The sequence below is a fragment of the Talaromyces atroroseus genome (assembly GCF_001907595.1).
Source record: "Talaromyces atroroseus strain IBT 11181 chromosome Unknown scaffold_2, whole genome shotgun sequence".
Lineage (NCBI taxonomy): Eukaryota > Fungi > Ascomycota > Eurotiomycetes > Eurotiales > Trichocomaceae > Talaromyces > Talaromyces atroroseus.
This window is the reverse complement of record NW_017971434.1, coordinates 251226-266239: the sequence shown is the minus strand read 5'-3', so window position 1 is coordinate 266239 and position 15014 is coordinate 251226. Positions and strand designations below refer to the sequence as shown.

The window sequence follows — 15014 nt, the reverse complement described above, 5'->3', positions numbered from 1 at the left end:
GCAGTCCAGCACGCAGCTCGCATGTGTCAGTGAAGCAAGATGAAGCTAACTGGCTAGCGCTTTCGATTTGGAGGATTGGCACGTGATCTCGGCCATGACACCTTGCCTATTCTGGATAGCTCGTGCTCCACCTCTTTCTTCCCCGCTTTGGTTGACACTTTAACTCAACAACAAACAGCAGCTGGAGTTGCCCAACGCCCGTGTGTGGACGAAATGTGCGTCATTGCCAATAACGCCGTATAATTCAGTGATGAGGGGATTGTTGTATTTTGTTGTCACACTGACCCAGATGGGGGCCGGTTGCAGGGTAGAGCCGCCTGCACAGAGGTTATATGCGCTGAAGGATCTACGGCCGTGAAAAGTATCGAACCTCGGGAAGAGTTCTGTTTGGCCTTGCGGTATAGTCTACTCAGTGACTCGGTATATGTCTTGAATACGCCTGGTGAATAGTGTCTTTGCTTCGGATACGCACTGAGCTGAACTGAATTTCCGGCTGAAATTCACCATGCATTTTACTAGTATTCTGCGTGTCGGCGTCTTCATTACCACTACGGGCTACATCCAGGTCACAACGACCATAGCTTCGAAGGGTTTTCATATGCGGCATTCCATGATACAGTTTGGTGCAAACGGTTGATCGGTCGACGTAGGAGCGACATTTCAAGAAGAGCTTCTCTGATATTCTGTACTTTATGGGGGCGAGAAATGGACTTGGATGTTAGGAATAGGGAGTGCAGTTGATACTCATAGTGCTCGAGAATCTCTTAGTCCGATGGCCACGAGGAGGGCAGACTTAGGGCACGATGCAATCACATGACGAGGACGCAAATCGCAATGTGTAGAAAAGATAAAGTTTGGACACGCAAATTTAATTCCAAGCGCACCAGATAGACAGCTCTTTCCAGCCGTGGATAGCGGCATGTTTGCCTGTGCAATGACGTCGTTCTGTGTGCTTGATATGAAATAAAATATCTTGTGGCTGACTTGTTGTCACAGCTTTCATCAATCGTCGACAAGCCGAAGTAATCCAACGATGATACTAATAGCCATGCTAGTATAGGCATAGTAGACAAGCAGAGACAGCAGCAAGAGTCAATCACAGCGGGAGCTGCCAGCACGAGTCGCAGCAAGTGACGAACCGTTGCACCGCGGCTAAGCCTCGGCCAATCAGGGCTGGCTGCGTCTCCGCCCGCCTTCTCGTTCAGCAAAACGTCGTCTGCGCTTTTCCACGGTCAGCGCTTGCTCTGGGAAGCCAGTCAAGCATTGATCCTTTCACTAACGAATTGTGACGGCGCCGTGCAATAATCCCTCCTTCGTGCTTATCTACGGGCCAGCCACGCTCGAGTGGATACTCCCCCCACCGTGGTGATATTGGGCGACAATCCGGGAAACGAGCCGGCGGCCATCATCATGGCATCGCCAGACGACGACGAGACTGCCGCTCAAGCCGCTGAAGCTGGAGCTGAAGCTGAAGCAGCAGCAACAGAAGCAGCCGCTTCTGCCATTTTTGCTGTGCCGCGGGCTGGTCTCTCCGTATCGCCGTTTGTCCCTCCGCCATCACTCTCCGCTGTCGGTGCTGCCTCCCCCTCTATGGCCTGGCGGACGCTACCGGCTGTGCCCCCGCCAGTAGAGGGTGCAGTACCTGGCGCTTTGGGCCAGCTGTTGGTGTTCTTCCTGCACACCATCCCCAGCGTCCTGTTCTGGGTGATTGGCTTCGCGACAATCACTATCCCGACCTGGCTCTTCACGCTGTTCTCGATGAGCTTGACATTCACCATGAATTTCACAACCATGTGCGTTGCTTTCCCCGTAAATTCAATCCAAGCATTAGGCTGATGTACGATTATACAGTTTGTTGATCTTTGGGCTCGCCCTATCCACCGGCATCTGGTTCATTCGCTACCGGTACTTGAACATGTACAGCCGTCTTCCTCCCGAGCCGCAGCGTAAAGAACCGCAGATCGATCTGTTTCCCGACACACAAGAAGGTGATTCGAAGCCCGGGCTAGCCAATTACCTAGACGAATTCCTCAGCGCCATCAAAGTATTCGGATATCTCGAACGGCCTGTCTTCCACGAACTCACGCGGACAATGCAAACAAGGAAGTTGATGGCCGGAGAGACATTGCTGTTGGAGGAGGAAAAGGGATTTTGTTTGGTTGTGGATGGGCTGGTGCAAATCTTTGTCAAGTCCATTCGTGGAAACGACATTGGCCAACAGAATGGGCTGGTGGTGGAAGATACGGACGACGAAGAGACAACCCGTGTAGATGGGAATCAGGGATACCAGCTATTGACAGAAGTTAAGAATGGGGCATCCATGTCCTCTCTCTTCTCAATTCTCACGCTCTTCACGGAAGACGTTCATCTGCGCCAAGGTAGCGATGATAACAACAGAAATCTTTCTGACAAGTCTCTTCTCCCCACGTCTATGCCGGGAAGTCCTACAGGCTTTGCACCAGACCATCCACTGGGCCCTGTGGAGAATACAGACGGGCTGGGGGTTTCGGCTTTGCCCAGCGTCCCACCGTTGGATCTGGAAGAAAATGTTGAGGACAACAGCAACAACATCGGTACAAGCACGGCAGATCAATCACCACCACAACAGGGCCGTCGCAAGATCCGCAGGGCAAAATCGGTACATCCTGACATTGTTGCACGTGCAATGGTTGATACCACCATTGCCATTATCCCAGCCAGTGCCTTTCGACGCCTCACAAGGATGTACCCTCGAGCTACAGCACACATTGTTCAGGTCATTCTGACTCGCTTACAGAGGGTCACGTTCTCCACTGCGCATTCGTACCTGGGTCTTGATACAGAGGTCCTCAGCATCGACAAACAGTTGAACAAATTCACAGCATATGACTTGCCTAACGACCTTCGAGGCAGTGCGCTCGATAGACTGAAAGACAAATTTAGACAGGAGAGAGAAAGACTCGGCCCAAACGACGATTCGAAAGGGATTGCCTTGCACAATCCTCAAGCGCACCGCAGACGCCGGTCAAGCAGTTCATTGAGAAAAGATGCTGCTCTTCAAGCCAAAATATCTACCTCGCGAAGACAACTCTCCGTGTCAAGGGATAATTCCTCGTCACATCAACCCTTATCTAATACAGGTGCTATTCCTGGTGATCTTTTGTCTACTATCAATCTCAATCGCTACGGCAAGCGTCCACAACTAGCTCCTAGAGCCCCTTCTCATGAAATGAGATCGCCGGAAGTCACAACCCCTCTTTCTCAGACGGAGCACTCGCCATTCAGGGGACCAACAGTGCATATAGCTAGTTCACCTTTCTCTCGGAGAGAATCTGTTGACGAGGATAGCATTTTTCGAGAATCAGTCGTCGAATGCATGATGAAAGGTATCGGTCTGACATCAAGCACTCGAGATGCGCTTCGGAAGTCCTACTCTGGAGAGCAGTCCCCAAAGCTTGTCTCGTACGACTCTCGGAGACAGAAAGCGGTGTTTAACAATGCATTTGGCTTCATGGATCCGTTTGATGACGCCGACACCGACTCTCTGATGTCCATGTCTGTTACCAGTGCCGGAGGAACTTCTCCCGTGCATAACCTCAAGGAGGAGCTACGGAGTGAAATCGAAATAGTCTCCTTCCCAGAGGGATCTGTCTTGGTAGAACAAGGCGAACGGAATCCGGGTTTATATTACGTTATCGATGGTTTTCTAGATGTAGGCGTGCCGGCAAATGATCGTGTTGATGATATCGTTGGTAGCTCCCATGAGCACGAGCAGGAAGCGTTTCCAACCTTGAAACGGACCGCTACTAGCTCATCTCGTGTTCCTCATCCTGAATCAAAACGCCGCAAACTTTCCAGAAAATCACTCTACCTGATAAAACCAGGTGGCATGCAGGGGTATGTGGGCTCTGTCGCTTCGTATCGTTCCTTCACCGACGTAGTCGCCAAAACAGACGTTTACGTCGGTTTCCTTCCACGCGCAACCCTCGAGCGCATTGCTGAGCGATATCCTATTGTTCTTTTAACACTAGCAAAGAGGTTGACCAGCGTCCTGCCCCGATTAATTCTGCATATTGACTTTGCTCTGGAGTGGGTGCAAGTATCTGCTGGCCAAGTTATTCATCACCGAGGGGATGATAGTGATGCCATTTATATCGTTCTCAACGGCCGTCTCCGCTCGGTACTCGAGGGCTCAGGAGGAAAAATTAGAGTGCTCGGAGAGTATGGTCAAGGCGAGAGTGTAGGAGAGCTGGAGGTAATGACCGAGTCGACTCGGCCAGCAACTCTACACGCGATCCGTGATACAGAGTTGGCAAAGTTTCCACGGTCGTTATTTAACAGTCTGGCACAAGAACATCCTGGCATTACCATTCAGATCTCGAAATTAATCGCTCAGCGTATGCGAGACATTGTATACAACCCTCTTGCAGACACGTCTTATTTCCCTCGCGACATGAATACAGCTAATACGGCTACATCCACGATAAACATGCGCACCGTGGCTATTTTACCAGTAACAATGGGCGTTCCGGTGGTTGAATTTGGAAACCGGCTTCTGAACGCATTTACCCAGATCGGTGTAACGAATGGAGTTACGTCTCTGAACCAGGCAGCTATCTTGAACCACCTTGGTCGACACGCGTTTAGCAAGATGGGGAAGCTCAAGCTAGCGCAATACTTGGCTGATCTCGAAGAAAAGTACGGCATGGTGCTGTATATCGCCGACACCAACGTCAACGCACCATGGACACAGACGTGTATTACCCAGGCTGATTGTATTCTTCTGGTCGGACTTGCAGAAGATTCCCCTAACATTGGTGAATATGAGCGGTTCTTACTTGGCATGAAGACAACAGCACGCAAGGAACTCGTTCTACTACACGCTGAGCGATACTGTCCACCGGGTTTGACGCGCCGCTGGTTGAAGAATCGCATGTGGATAAACGGCGGACATCACCACGTCCAGATGTCATATCGACTGACCACTGAACCTACGAACCCTCGGACTAAACGCTTCGGAACAGCGCTGAAGCAACGAGTGCAAGTTATTCAGGCTGAAATTCAAAAGTATACGTCTCGTCGCATTCATCAAACTCCGCTGTATTCACAGCAGACACCTTTTAAGGGTGATTTCCACCGACTGGCGCGTCGGTTGTGCGGCAAATCAGTGGGACTTGTTCTTGGTGGAGGCGGAGCTCGAGGCATTGCTCAGGTTGGTGTGATCAAGGCGATTGAGGAAGCTGGAATCCCAATAGACATCGTTGGAGGCACGTCTATAGGGTCATTCATCGGCGCGCTATATGCGCGAGATGCCGACGTCGTTCCCATGTATGGTCGAGCAAAGAAATTTGCTGGTCGAATGGGTAGCATCTGGCGTTTCGCCCTCGACGTGACGTATCCAGCTGTATCATATACAACGGGGCATGAGTTCAATCGGGGTATCTTTAAGACGTTCGGGGACAGCCAAATCGAGGATTTCTGGCTTGAATTCTACTGCAACACGACCAACATCAGCAAGTCACGCAACGAGTTCCACTCCTCTGGATATGTTTGGCGATATGTTCGCGCATCGATGTCCCTAGCGGGCTTGATACCGCCTCTATGCGACGAAGGCAACCTGCTGTTAGACGGCGGCTACGTTGACAATCTGACCGTGGCACACATGAAGAGTCTCGGGGCAGACATCATTCTCGCCGTGGACGTAGGTGCCCTAGATGACAACACACCACAAGATTATGGCGACACGCTTTCTGGGTTCTGGACGTTTGCCAATCGCTGGAACCCTTTCTCGACAACCCCGAACCCTATCACGCTCAGCGAGATTCAGGCCCGACTCGCTTACGTGTCGTCTGTGGACAGTCTGGAGCGCGCGAAGATTATGCCGGGATGTCTGTATATGCGCCCGCCTATTGATCCATATGGCACGCTGGAGTTTGGTCGATTTGATGAGATTTATGAGGTCGGGTATGCGTACGGGAAGAAATTCTTGGAGAAACTGAAGAGCGAGGGAACGCTGCCTGTGGCAGAGGAGTCGACTGAGGAGAAGAAACTGAGGAGGACCATGGCGCCGAGGAGGGCTAGTATTTGATTGATTTCAGTTAATCGCGCTTGTATTTGATGCTTTTGTCGGCGTTGAGAATCTGCATAACTAACTACATCAATGGTGGATGCATGGACGGCGTGGGTGTTTTTGTCGTGCTTTCGGCTTAACGTATGTATTTGCGCATTTTATGTATTTCTATTGATATACTCATATAGACAGTTAACTAGTTAACGTAGGTGAGAACGAGGTATAAAATATTAGATAATCAGCGTGGCTTGTCTGCTGGTCCGTGCGCCTCCGCAGCTAACGGAAGTTGGAGACGAACCTCAAATTAATTCACAGCCCTGCAGCTCGCTATCTGTTATAAAATGTGATATTGGTAAGACATCTACTGCTATGGTGTCACTCTGGCCCTGGAAGGTATGTTTATACCTCTTTATGCATCCGTGCAACAGGCAAATAAACAACCAACTAACCCCAACAACGACAACAACAGGGCGAGGACAATTCACCCGCCTCATTCGAGAAGACGCTTTCCACTCTATCCGAGAAACACAAGCAGACCAGCACTCGACTCGACGGCTATCGCCAGCAGGCGCGTCGCTTCAAGGCTTTGTGGACGCTCTACTCTGTCTTTATATACCTTCTGTACAGCACCATTGATGTTCTGGTGCTGGGTCGTCAGAATTGGGGATACTGGGAATATGGAGCTGTTATTGGCGGGCCATTCGTGTACGTTTTCACCTTCTCTCTGGCTGGCATATATTGTCATGGAAAAATGAAGGCTGACAGCGGAATACTAGGATTTATATCGTCCGCACCGTTGCAAGTCGCATCTTCGAATACCGTATCTCACGAACGCAAAGCCATTTGGACAGTCTAAATAAGCAGCGCGACGAAACGATTGAGAAGCTTAAAGTCGCGACCAAATACAACTCTACTCAACAACTACTTGACAAATACGGCTGCGACTCGCCGTCCCCGGGCAAATCGAAGACCGCAAAGAACACGAAACGCAAAGATGCCGGGCAACAACAGCCCACGGCAGCTTTTACCTCTGGAAGGACTGGCATACCGCCTCCGCCGACGGCAAATATTCGACGCCAGCCACCAAATGAAGCTTTTTCACCAGCCCGAACACCACCTGTGCTACAATCGCCACTACACAACAACAACAATAACAACAATAACTACTACCTTGACGGCAAACCTTTACCACCGCCTCCCATTTCAAGAGGATATAGCGAGCAAGCAGGCTTTGCACCAAACGCCTTCCCTCCTTCGGAAGCTCAATATGACAAGATGGGAGGAGCTGGCGTAGGAGGACCAAAGTGGTACGATCGATTAATGGACGTATTGCTCGGGGAGGATGAAGCGTCGCCTAAGAACAGGGTTGTGTTGATATGCCAAAATTGCAGACTGGTGAATGGCCAGGCCCCACCGGGGATCAAGAGTTTGGATGAGTTGGGTCGGTGGAGGTGTGGTGGTTGCGGTGCATGGAATGGGGAGGAGAGCGAGGCGAAGAAAGTGCTTGATTCTATCCAACAGGCCTCATTATCAACAGAAGCTAGCGGAGATCGAGAGGAGGAGGAGGAGCAAAGAGAAGACGCGCAGGAACTGTCCGATGAAGCATTGAAAAAACAAGAGGATGAGATCAGTGACGACAAATCAGACGGCGAAGGAAATGCCGATAGGGATACGAGCAGCAGTGGAGTGTCTACGCGGACTCGAAGTAAGAAGGCGAAGAAATAAGCAACCTCCTCGTCATTATACACCAGTTCTTTAGTTTTAATCTTCATTTTTATTCCGCATTGTTCAGTCTATAGCGTTAGTGTTAGCATTACCATACATGTAACTATCACCCCTATTCTCAGATCTCGTATATTAGGTGTATGCGGCTGTAGGCTTCAGGCCTCTTTCGAATTGATGTTTTCCGTGTTCGATTCATGCCACCAACAACCGGCGAAAATACTTGCTGCGCAGACACGTAAATTTACTCGCTTCGACCACACCAGTCAGCAGCCTTCTTCTGTCACATCCCTAGCTAAGCAGTTAGTTCCGGGATGAAAGGAGAGCTTCTCCTCGAGTTGGAAAGCAAGGAAGGGAAGGGTTGTGCGGTAAGGTATTTACTATAGTTGACAAAAAAATTGAATATGTTCATCCATCCGTTAAACCCTCCCTTCCTTCTTATCTCGAATAGTAGGGAAAAACAAAATAGACTTGCTGAGAAGAACCCAGTACCACTCCTATTCCGGACAGCCGTGGTATATTAAATCATAATAAATATAAACATAATAATATTGCGATGACCCATGCGAAAGGAGGATTGTAATTACCCCTAAACCACAAGCCCTTTGGTTGATGACTCAGGCCTTGCATCGATCTGCAAGGTTGATCGTGATATTAGTTGTATTATTTATTATTATATTACCGATATTAAGGTTAAAACCTAGCAGGTGAGCTGACCCTATTCCGGTGCATCCGGACCGCTGTCACCTGATGCCTGCAGCCACACAGACTATATACCATACGTAGTAATACTTCACTCGGTAGTTGAGTGTATAAACTTCGGAATTGAGAATTGAGTTGATAATAGTGTTTGGCCAATCAGCCGGCGCCGTGGCTGCCGATCGACCGCTAGTCCGTGTTGGGCTCGTCTGACATCAACAACATCCGACACGAGAAATAAAAAAAAAGAGATGCTTGAACCCGAGCGACCTGTTCCACCACACCTGATGCTGGGCTCGAATTCTGCCCAAGGTTGCTTCCGCGCCGTTCCAGAACTTGCTCTCCAGCAACAAGAGACGTCGGTCTCTCTTTGCCATCACCGGATGAACGCGGAATGACCTCGAGGACCTGGCTTTCCTCCTACCAGACAGACAGACGTCGCCACAACACTTCGAACGCAACAATGACGGAAACCTGGAGCGCTGCTGGGCTGCTCGCCTTGCGTCACTCAACCCGGCCTCGGGCTGCACCTTGCATTACATGGCGTGCTCGCACTGGCCAGAACAGCTGCACGATGTACTAGTAGCATACAGTCATCTAGCAATAATGATTAAGGTTCTTATCAATGCTTGCTGCATGTTTCTTCATTCGGCAGTTCTTTTTTTTCCTTTCTCAATGACGCATCTGGGGAAGGGTCACGGGGCCGACAGTATGTGGTTGAGCCATGATTCCATGAGTACTTGAGCCATACTTCTCAAATGGCAAGCTCGATGTGATGTAATGTGACATGATGTTGATGGCCTGCATTCCGGCCATGGAAGTTATATAACCTTGACTCTCCCCGGGCTAGTAAAAAGTTTCCTTTTTTTCTCACTCTTCCTCCTTACCAAGACCAGCCGGCAGATATATCGCTGTACATTGGGAAAGCAAGCCAAGCCTAGCCTCGCAGCGTTTACGTATAAAAAAAAAAAAACATACGTCTCAACATGCCCGTCTCCAAAACTCTGTCTCGGCCCATCCTGCTGGCCACCAGGACCATGCAATGGATCAGCGCTGTCATCACCATGGGCATCTATTCGTACTTCGTCAAGAAACAACATCATGGCGTCCACATCATCTTCAACGAAGTTATTGCCGTTCTCTCTGTTGTTTTCTTCCTGCCCGCGTTCCTGTCTCCCTTCAGATCAACCTTCAGCAAGTTTGTCGTGCCTATCGACTTCATCTTTTCTTATCTGTGAGTTGCAATATGGCTCCCTGACGAGTTATTAAAGGATGCTAACCTTAGCAGGTGGTTGACCGCCTTCGTCTTCGCTGCCCAAAGCTACAGCTATGGCAATGTCCGCTTCCAACCTCCTTCCGGTGTCAATGTCCCCATTAAGCATGCTGCCGAGGCCTTTGTCTTCCTGACCTTGTAGGTCTAAACCAAGAATATAATATTTCTACCTATCTCGTACTGACTGACTATTGGCATAGCTTTTTTACCGCCCTCGGCCTTGCCTTTGAGACTGCCACGCGCTGGACTGACAGGGATGCCGACGCAGTGGTAGCCCGAGAAAAGCCTGCTGAGACTCGTGCTCCGCTAGATGCTCCAGCACCAGCGGCCAACGTCTAATTGACTGATATGACCTGAGTGATTGACACTAGCCAAGTAGCGTCTTTTCATCCTGGCCACGGAACACAGCAGATGAAAGGAAGCAAGTAAGAATGTCTCACTCTGATTGGCTGCCAAGGATACAGTGTATAATGCTCTGCGCTTGCTTGCCCTACTCTAATATCTTAACCTCAGGCCGGAGATTGTGAAGTATACTGGCCTATTTGAACGATGAAACGAAATACCAAAGACATGGCGGATTACGTTTGATGTTTTGCGATTTCTTACTACCTACTCGTCGTTGTACTTATCGATTTATTTAATACCTAATTGTGAATATATGTATACAATTGTTATCTTTAAGCTGGTTATACTGTACTACCACGTAAGAAAGCTCTATACAAAGCGGCGCATGATTGGCTGTCCCAGAGTCTTGGCACCTCTCGCGATGGATTATGGCTGACAGCTCGCAGAAAGGAGATTCTTCTGCACTTCTACTCCGCACCACGTTCAGCCATCGTTTCTTGTCTGTTTTGGTTATTAAGATTTTTTTTCTCCTCTCTCTCTGGCTTGCTGGTGTTGGGTTTTAGATGTTTGTCAATTCCACTGCTGTTTCACTTGCTTCCTGCCTAGCAGTTGTCCGATAAGCCGCGCGCGCGGAAGAAGACATCGCCATGTTCCAGGTGCGTCAATGTCCTATCTCAACTACACCTCTTGTGCTCTAACTAATGTTATATTATTCTTGCGCAGCGTATCCGTGGCGCCATAGACGCCCGCATTGCTGAAGAGCAAGCGCGACAACGATCCGCCCAAGAAGCCAGCGCCGCACGAACAAATCCTGCTCGCCGCCCGTCGACGAGAACGCCGCGACAACGAAGCAACAGCACACTCCCGCAAACCAGGGGGCCTGATCCGACCGAATTCGAGTTCTCGATTGGCGACGATGATACGCTTTCGGGATCCAGCAGATCTGTGACTCCGCGACTGGAGACCGCCTCTTCTACTTCTGGCACTACCGCTGCTACGTCACAGCCTGATTCCGCTGATGGGGGTGACAATGAGAAGTTGCAGTCGTCCACTGCCGAGTCAAGAGCGACGGACTCGACTTCGCAGAATAATGCGGAATCAAAGCCTGCACCGACCCCGGAATTGCCGATTGAAGTGCGTGCGAAGCTGCGACGATTGGACAAGATCGAATCCAAGTATCATGGTAGGCTTTATCCTCTTGAAACTACTATATGCGATATCTTGGACTGTCTTTTCGGTTTTTTTTTTTTTTTTTGCTAATGTTATCTATCCTCAGACCTCCTAAAAGCGTATAAGATGGCACACGCCAGAGTCCTGCTGATCGAGCCCTTCGAATCTGCCTTGAAAGAGAACACGCCACTGACCTCTATCGGAGATCCGAAAGCATTCACTGAATATCTGAACCAAATGTCATTGAAAAATGACATGGTGTTGGATGAATTAAAACGGGTCACGTCTGAGAGAGAGGACTGCAAAAAGAAACTTGCAGAGGCGGAGAAGTCGGCTAAAGAAGCTTGGGACGAGGTTACGAATCTCAAAAAGGAGAAAAGCAAGGAAACTCCAATCGACTCTACGACGACAGATGGTGCTGACAAAATTTCTACAACCGGGAAAAAGTCCACGGAATCGGCGGCTGCAGAGGAGTCGGAAGACTTTTTCTCCTTCGACAACGAGATACCGCGTCTGGAGTCGGAGATACAGGAGAAACAGGAAGAAATTGAAAAGTTGAATACAGAAGTGGAAAATCTGAAGCGTGATTTGACAGTTGCACGCGAATCGACGGAGAGCATGGTTGTTACGCTGGAGTCGACAACTAGGGAGTTGGAAGGATTGCGCGACTCAAAGGATAAGCACGAATCCGAGATTGAGGGAATCAAAGCGGCAAAGCAAAAAGAAATAAACGAAATCCAGTCGAAGCTGGAATCAGCTGAGGCCGCTGTCCAAAAGTCGGACACGGAATTATCCGAAATCAAGAACCAACTACAAGAAAAGACGGCCGAAATTGAGCGTCTTCGATCGGAATCTGCTGCAGCAGCTTCACAGGCATCGGAGACATCAGAATTGAACGAGAAGATTGCCGTCATTGAGAAAGAGAAAGCAGACAAAGAAAAGCGATTGGGCGTCGTAGAGGGTCTAGTCAACAAATTGAAGAACCAGCTCAAGGAAGGCGAGGAGACCGTGTCTTCGGTTCGGACGGAGCTTGCTGAGAAAGGTTCTCAGTTAACTGAGCTTCAGAAGATTGTCCAGTTCGTAGACGACGGCCTCGGCTTCTCTCCCAAATGGCAGACAACGCGCGACTCGGTTGTGGCAGGGAAGCCCGCCAGCTTCGATGAAGTCCGTCAAATCCTGCAGCCGCCGTCCGACGAAAAACCGGCTAAAGTGTCTGATACACCAGCTGTAGTGACTCCGTCAGAAAACCAAGCCGCAAGTGGCGGGGCTTCCAAGAAGAAGAAAAATAAGAAGAAGAAAGGTGGTAAACAGGCTGAGGAGACACCGGCATCTAAGGCGGCACCCGAACAACAACCGACGGCTTCAACAGAGACTGGGCAGAAAGCAGTCGAATCACCTGATGTTGCGGCGCTTGAGAAGAAGATCGAGGAGCTTACCGCGCAGCTCAATGAGAAGGAAGCGGCAATTGAGCGATTGCATGCAAAATTGAAGGGAGAGGACGATTTGAAAGAGGAGATCGAGTCTTTACGAGACGAACTGCTTCACATTGGCCAAGAGCACGTTGAGGCTAAAGACCAGGTCAAGACCCTGCTGGCAGAGAAGCAAGCGCTTGAAGAAGCTCGCGAAAAGATTGAAAAGGAAGTGGCTGATCTTCGGACAAGTCACGCGTCCGAGAGTGCCGATTCCCAGAAGCTGCATACAGACCTCAAAGCCGAATTCGAAGAATTGAAGCACAGATCTACGACACTTGAGAAAGATCTTTCCGCTGCGCAGCAGCTTGCGGCAACCCGCTTCAAGGACCTTACTGATCTTAGAGCTACGATGCAAAAGCTGACACCTGAGCTTCGCAATCTGAGAGCCGAGTCTTCGGAGCTGAAGTCTACGAAGGAGGAACTTAACAAGAAGATTACGGATTGTAAAAAATTGGAAGGTAAACACGATGATTTACGCGCCGAAGTGAAGGCGCTCAAATCTAGCATCACGGATCGTGAAAACGAAGTCAAGACGCTTTATCAAAAGATCCGGCAGGAGACCGACAATCGACTTAAAGCCGAAGAAGCCTTGGTTATCGCCAAATCTGATTTGCGTCAGACCGAAATGAGGAAGCAGCAGTCGATAGAGGCGCACGAAAGAACGTCAAAGGATCTGTCCAAAGCTCAAGAGGAGTTGAAAGCTTCTCGCGCTAGGATGCGAGAAGCTGAAGAGAAAGCTACACAGCTCGATCGGGACTTAAGCGGTCTTCGAGAGGAAATCCAGCTAAAGACGGCGCAACATGCTAGTGCTCAGAGCTTGATGAATAGTATGCGAGACCAGACATCTGAGATGGCCATGCAAATGAAAGAGGCTCGAGAGCGATGCGAGAGTTTGGAAGAAGAGCTTGCCGAGGCACATCGTCTCCTGACGGAGCGAAGTCGTGAAGGTGAGACGATGCGTCGTCTTCTGAACGAAATCGAGGGACGCACGGACGCCAAGGTACGCGACTTCAAGGAACGACTTGAGGCTGCCATTGAAGAGCGGGATAGAGCAGAAGATGAAGCCAATACTATGGGTCGTCGACGCGCTAGAGAGCTGGAAGATCTCAAAAGCAAAGTCAGAGAGACAGAAAAGGCGCTCAAGACGGCCGAAAATGACAAGGAAGAGCTGGAATATGCGCAGCGCGACTGGAAGCGACGACGAGACGACCTAGAATTTCAAGCTGAGCGGTCTACAGAGGAGCTGAAAGAGGTCCGACAGGCCATGGTACAACTTCGAGACGCATTGGACGAAAGTGAGCGACAAGTGCGCGAGGTGGAGAAAGAGAAGGCGGAATTACGCCGGTCTATTGAGGAGAGCAACAGTCGTATCGAGAAACTGCGCAAGGCGAATAAAGCGCTCACGGACGAATTCAGTCGTACCAGAGGTGGTGGTCAGAACAACGGCACCGCGGCCGCCAACAATATCGGTAAAAGACCATCAACAATGGAGTCCGGCATCGATTCTTCACGATCATCTATCGAATCGCCTAGTCGGCGAGGCGCCGCTGTTCCTTCATCTGTATCTAGCTCTCGCGAGCGACATCCCTCGTTGGCACGTAGCGAAACCCCAACCGGCGCAGCCCCCATCGATTACATATACTTGAAGAACGTTCTTTTGCAGTTTTTGGAGCAGAAGGATAAGAATTACCAGAAGCAGCTTATACCGGTGCTTGCGATGCTGCTACATTTTGACCGGTAAGTTTGTTGACATGCAACTATAAGATCTCTCTGGCTGACGATGATTGCCAATGGTGTAGGAACGATGAGCAGAGGTGGATGTCTGCAGTTATGTCTCGTTGATCCGGTATATAAATGCAAATATATATATATACTTTGAATCCATGTAATACGACAGGCTATGTATGTAATTAATGTATATAATAGAAGACGTGCGTGAGCCTCGTGTTGTAACCATGAATAAGCAGAGATGTTTTAGGTAGTATCGCGCATTAATCCGAGTACAATCCGCTCATCATGCACAACCAGCCACAGCACAACAGGATATATTCTCCTACCAGGCTAACAATTCCTTATCTTCACCTGTGTAGACAACCACATGTTACGCTTCCCTGTTGCAGCTTTCGCTCCTTGGCTCTGGGAATTGGACTTGAGCCAAGAGTCCATTCACACGATGCAAACCGCTCGGATGTCTTACTAAAGCGCCTTGCAAGCGATGGCTATTGGATGCCTCCGTCCTTAGGGTTCACTTCAGCCGCCGCCTGGTATAGTAGCATCCAGTAGG

General features: G+C 49.7%; 3 protein-coding genes across 3 annotated transcripts; all 3 read left to right on the top strand.

The window, feature by feature from the left end:
* Nucleotides 1–1410: 1410 nt before the first annotated feature.
* On the top strand, nt 1411–7774 carry UA08_02222 (Lysophospholipase nte1; the record flags this gene model as incomplete). The annotated part of the gene is made up of 6 exons (XM_020265170.1): nt 1411–1793; nt 1852–6059; nt 6250–6254; nt 6284–6442; nt 6519–6754; nt 6826–7774. 6 exons carry the CDS (start codon nt 1411–1413, stop codon nt 7772–7774), a joined length of 5940 nt encoding a protein of 1979 aa, XP_020122546.1.
* Nucleotides 7775–9456: 1682 nt separating this feature from the next.
* UA08_02221 (hypothetical protein) lies at nt 9457–10082 on the top strand (the record flags this gene model as incomplete). Its single annotated transcript, XM_020265159.1, has 3 exons — nt 9457–9704; nt 9759–9881; nt 9944–10082. 3 exons carry the CDS (start codon nt 9457–9459, stop codon nt 10080–10082), a joined length of 510 nt encoding a protein of 169 aa, XP_020122476.1.
* Nucleotides 10083–10735: 653 nt separating this feature from the next.
* On the top strand, nt 10736–14572 carry UA08_02220 (hypothetical protein; the record flags this gene model as incomplete). Its single annotated transcript, XM_020265148.1, has 4 exons — nt 10736–10744; nt 10812–11271; nt 11365–14467; nt 14530–14572. The coding sequence occupies 4 exons, from the start codon at nt 10736–10738 to the stop codon at nt 14570–14572; spliced, it is 3615 nt and encodes a 1204-aa protein (XP_020121904.1).
* Nucleotides 14573–15014: the final 442 nt, after the last annotated feature.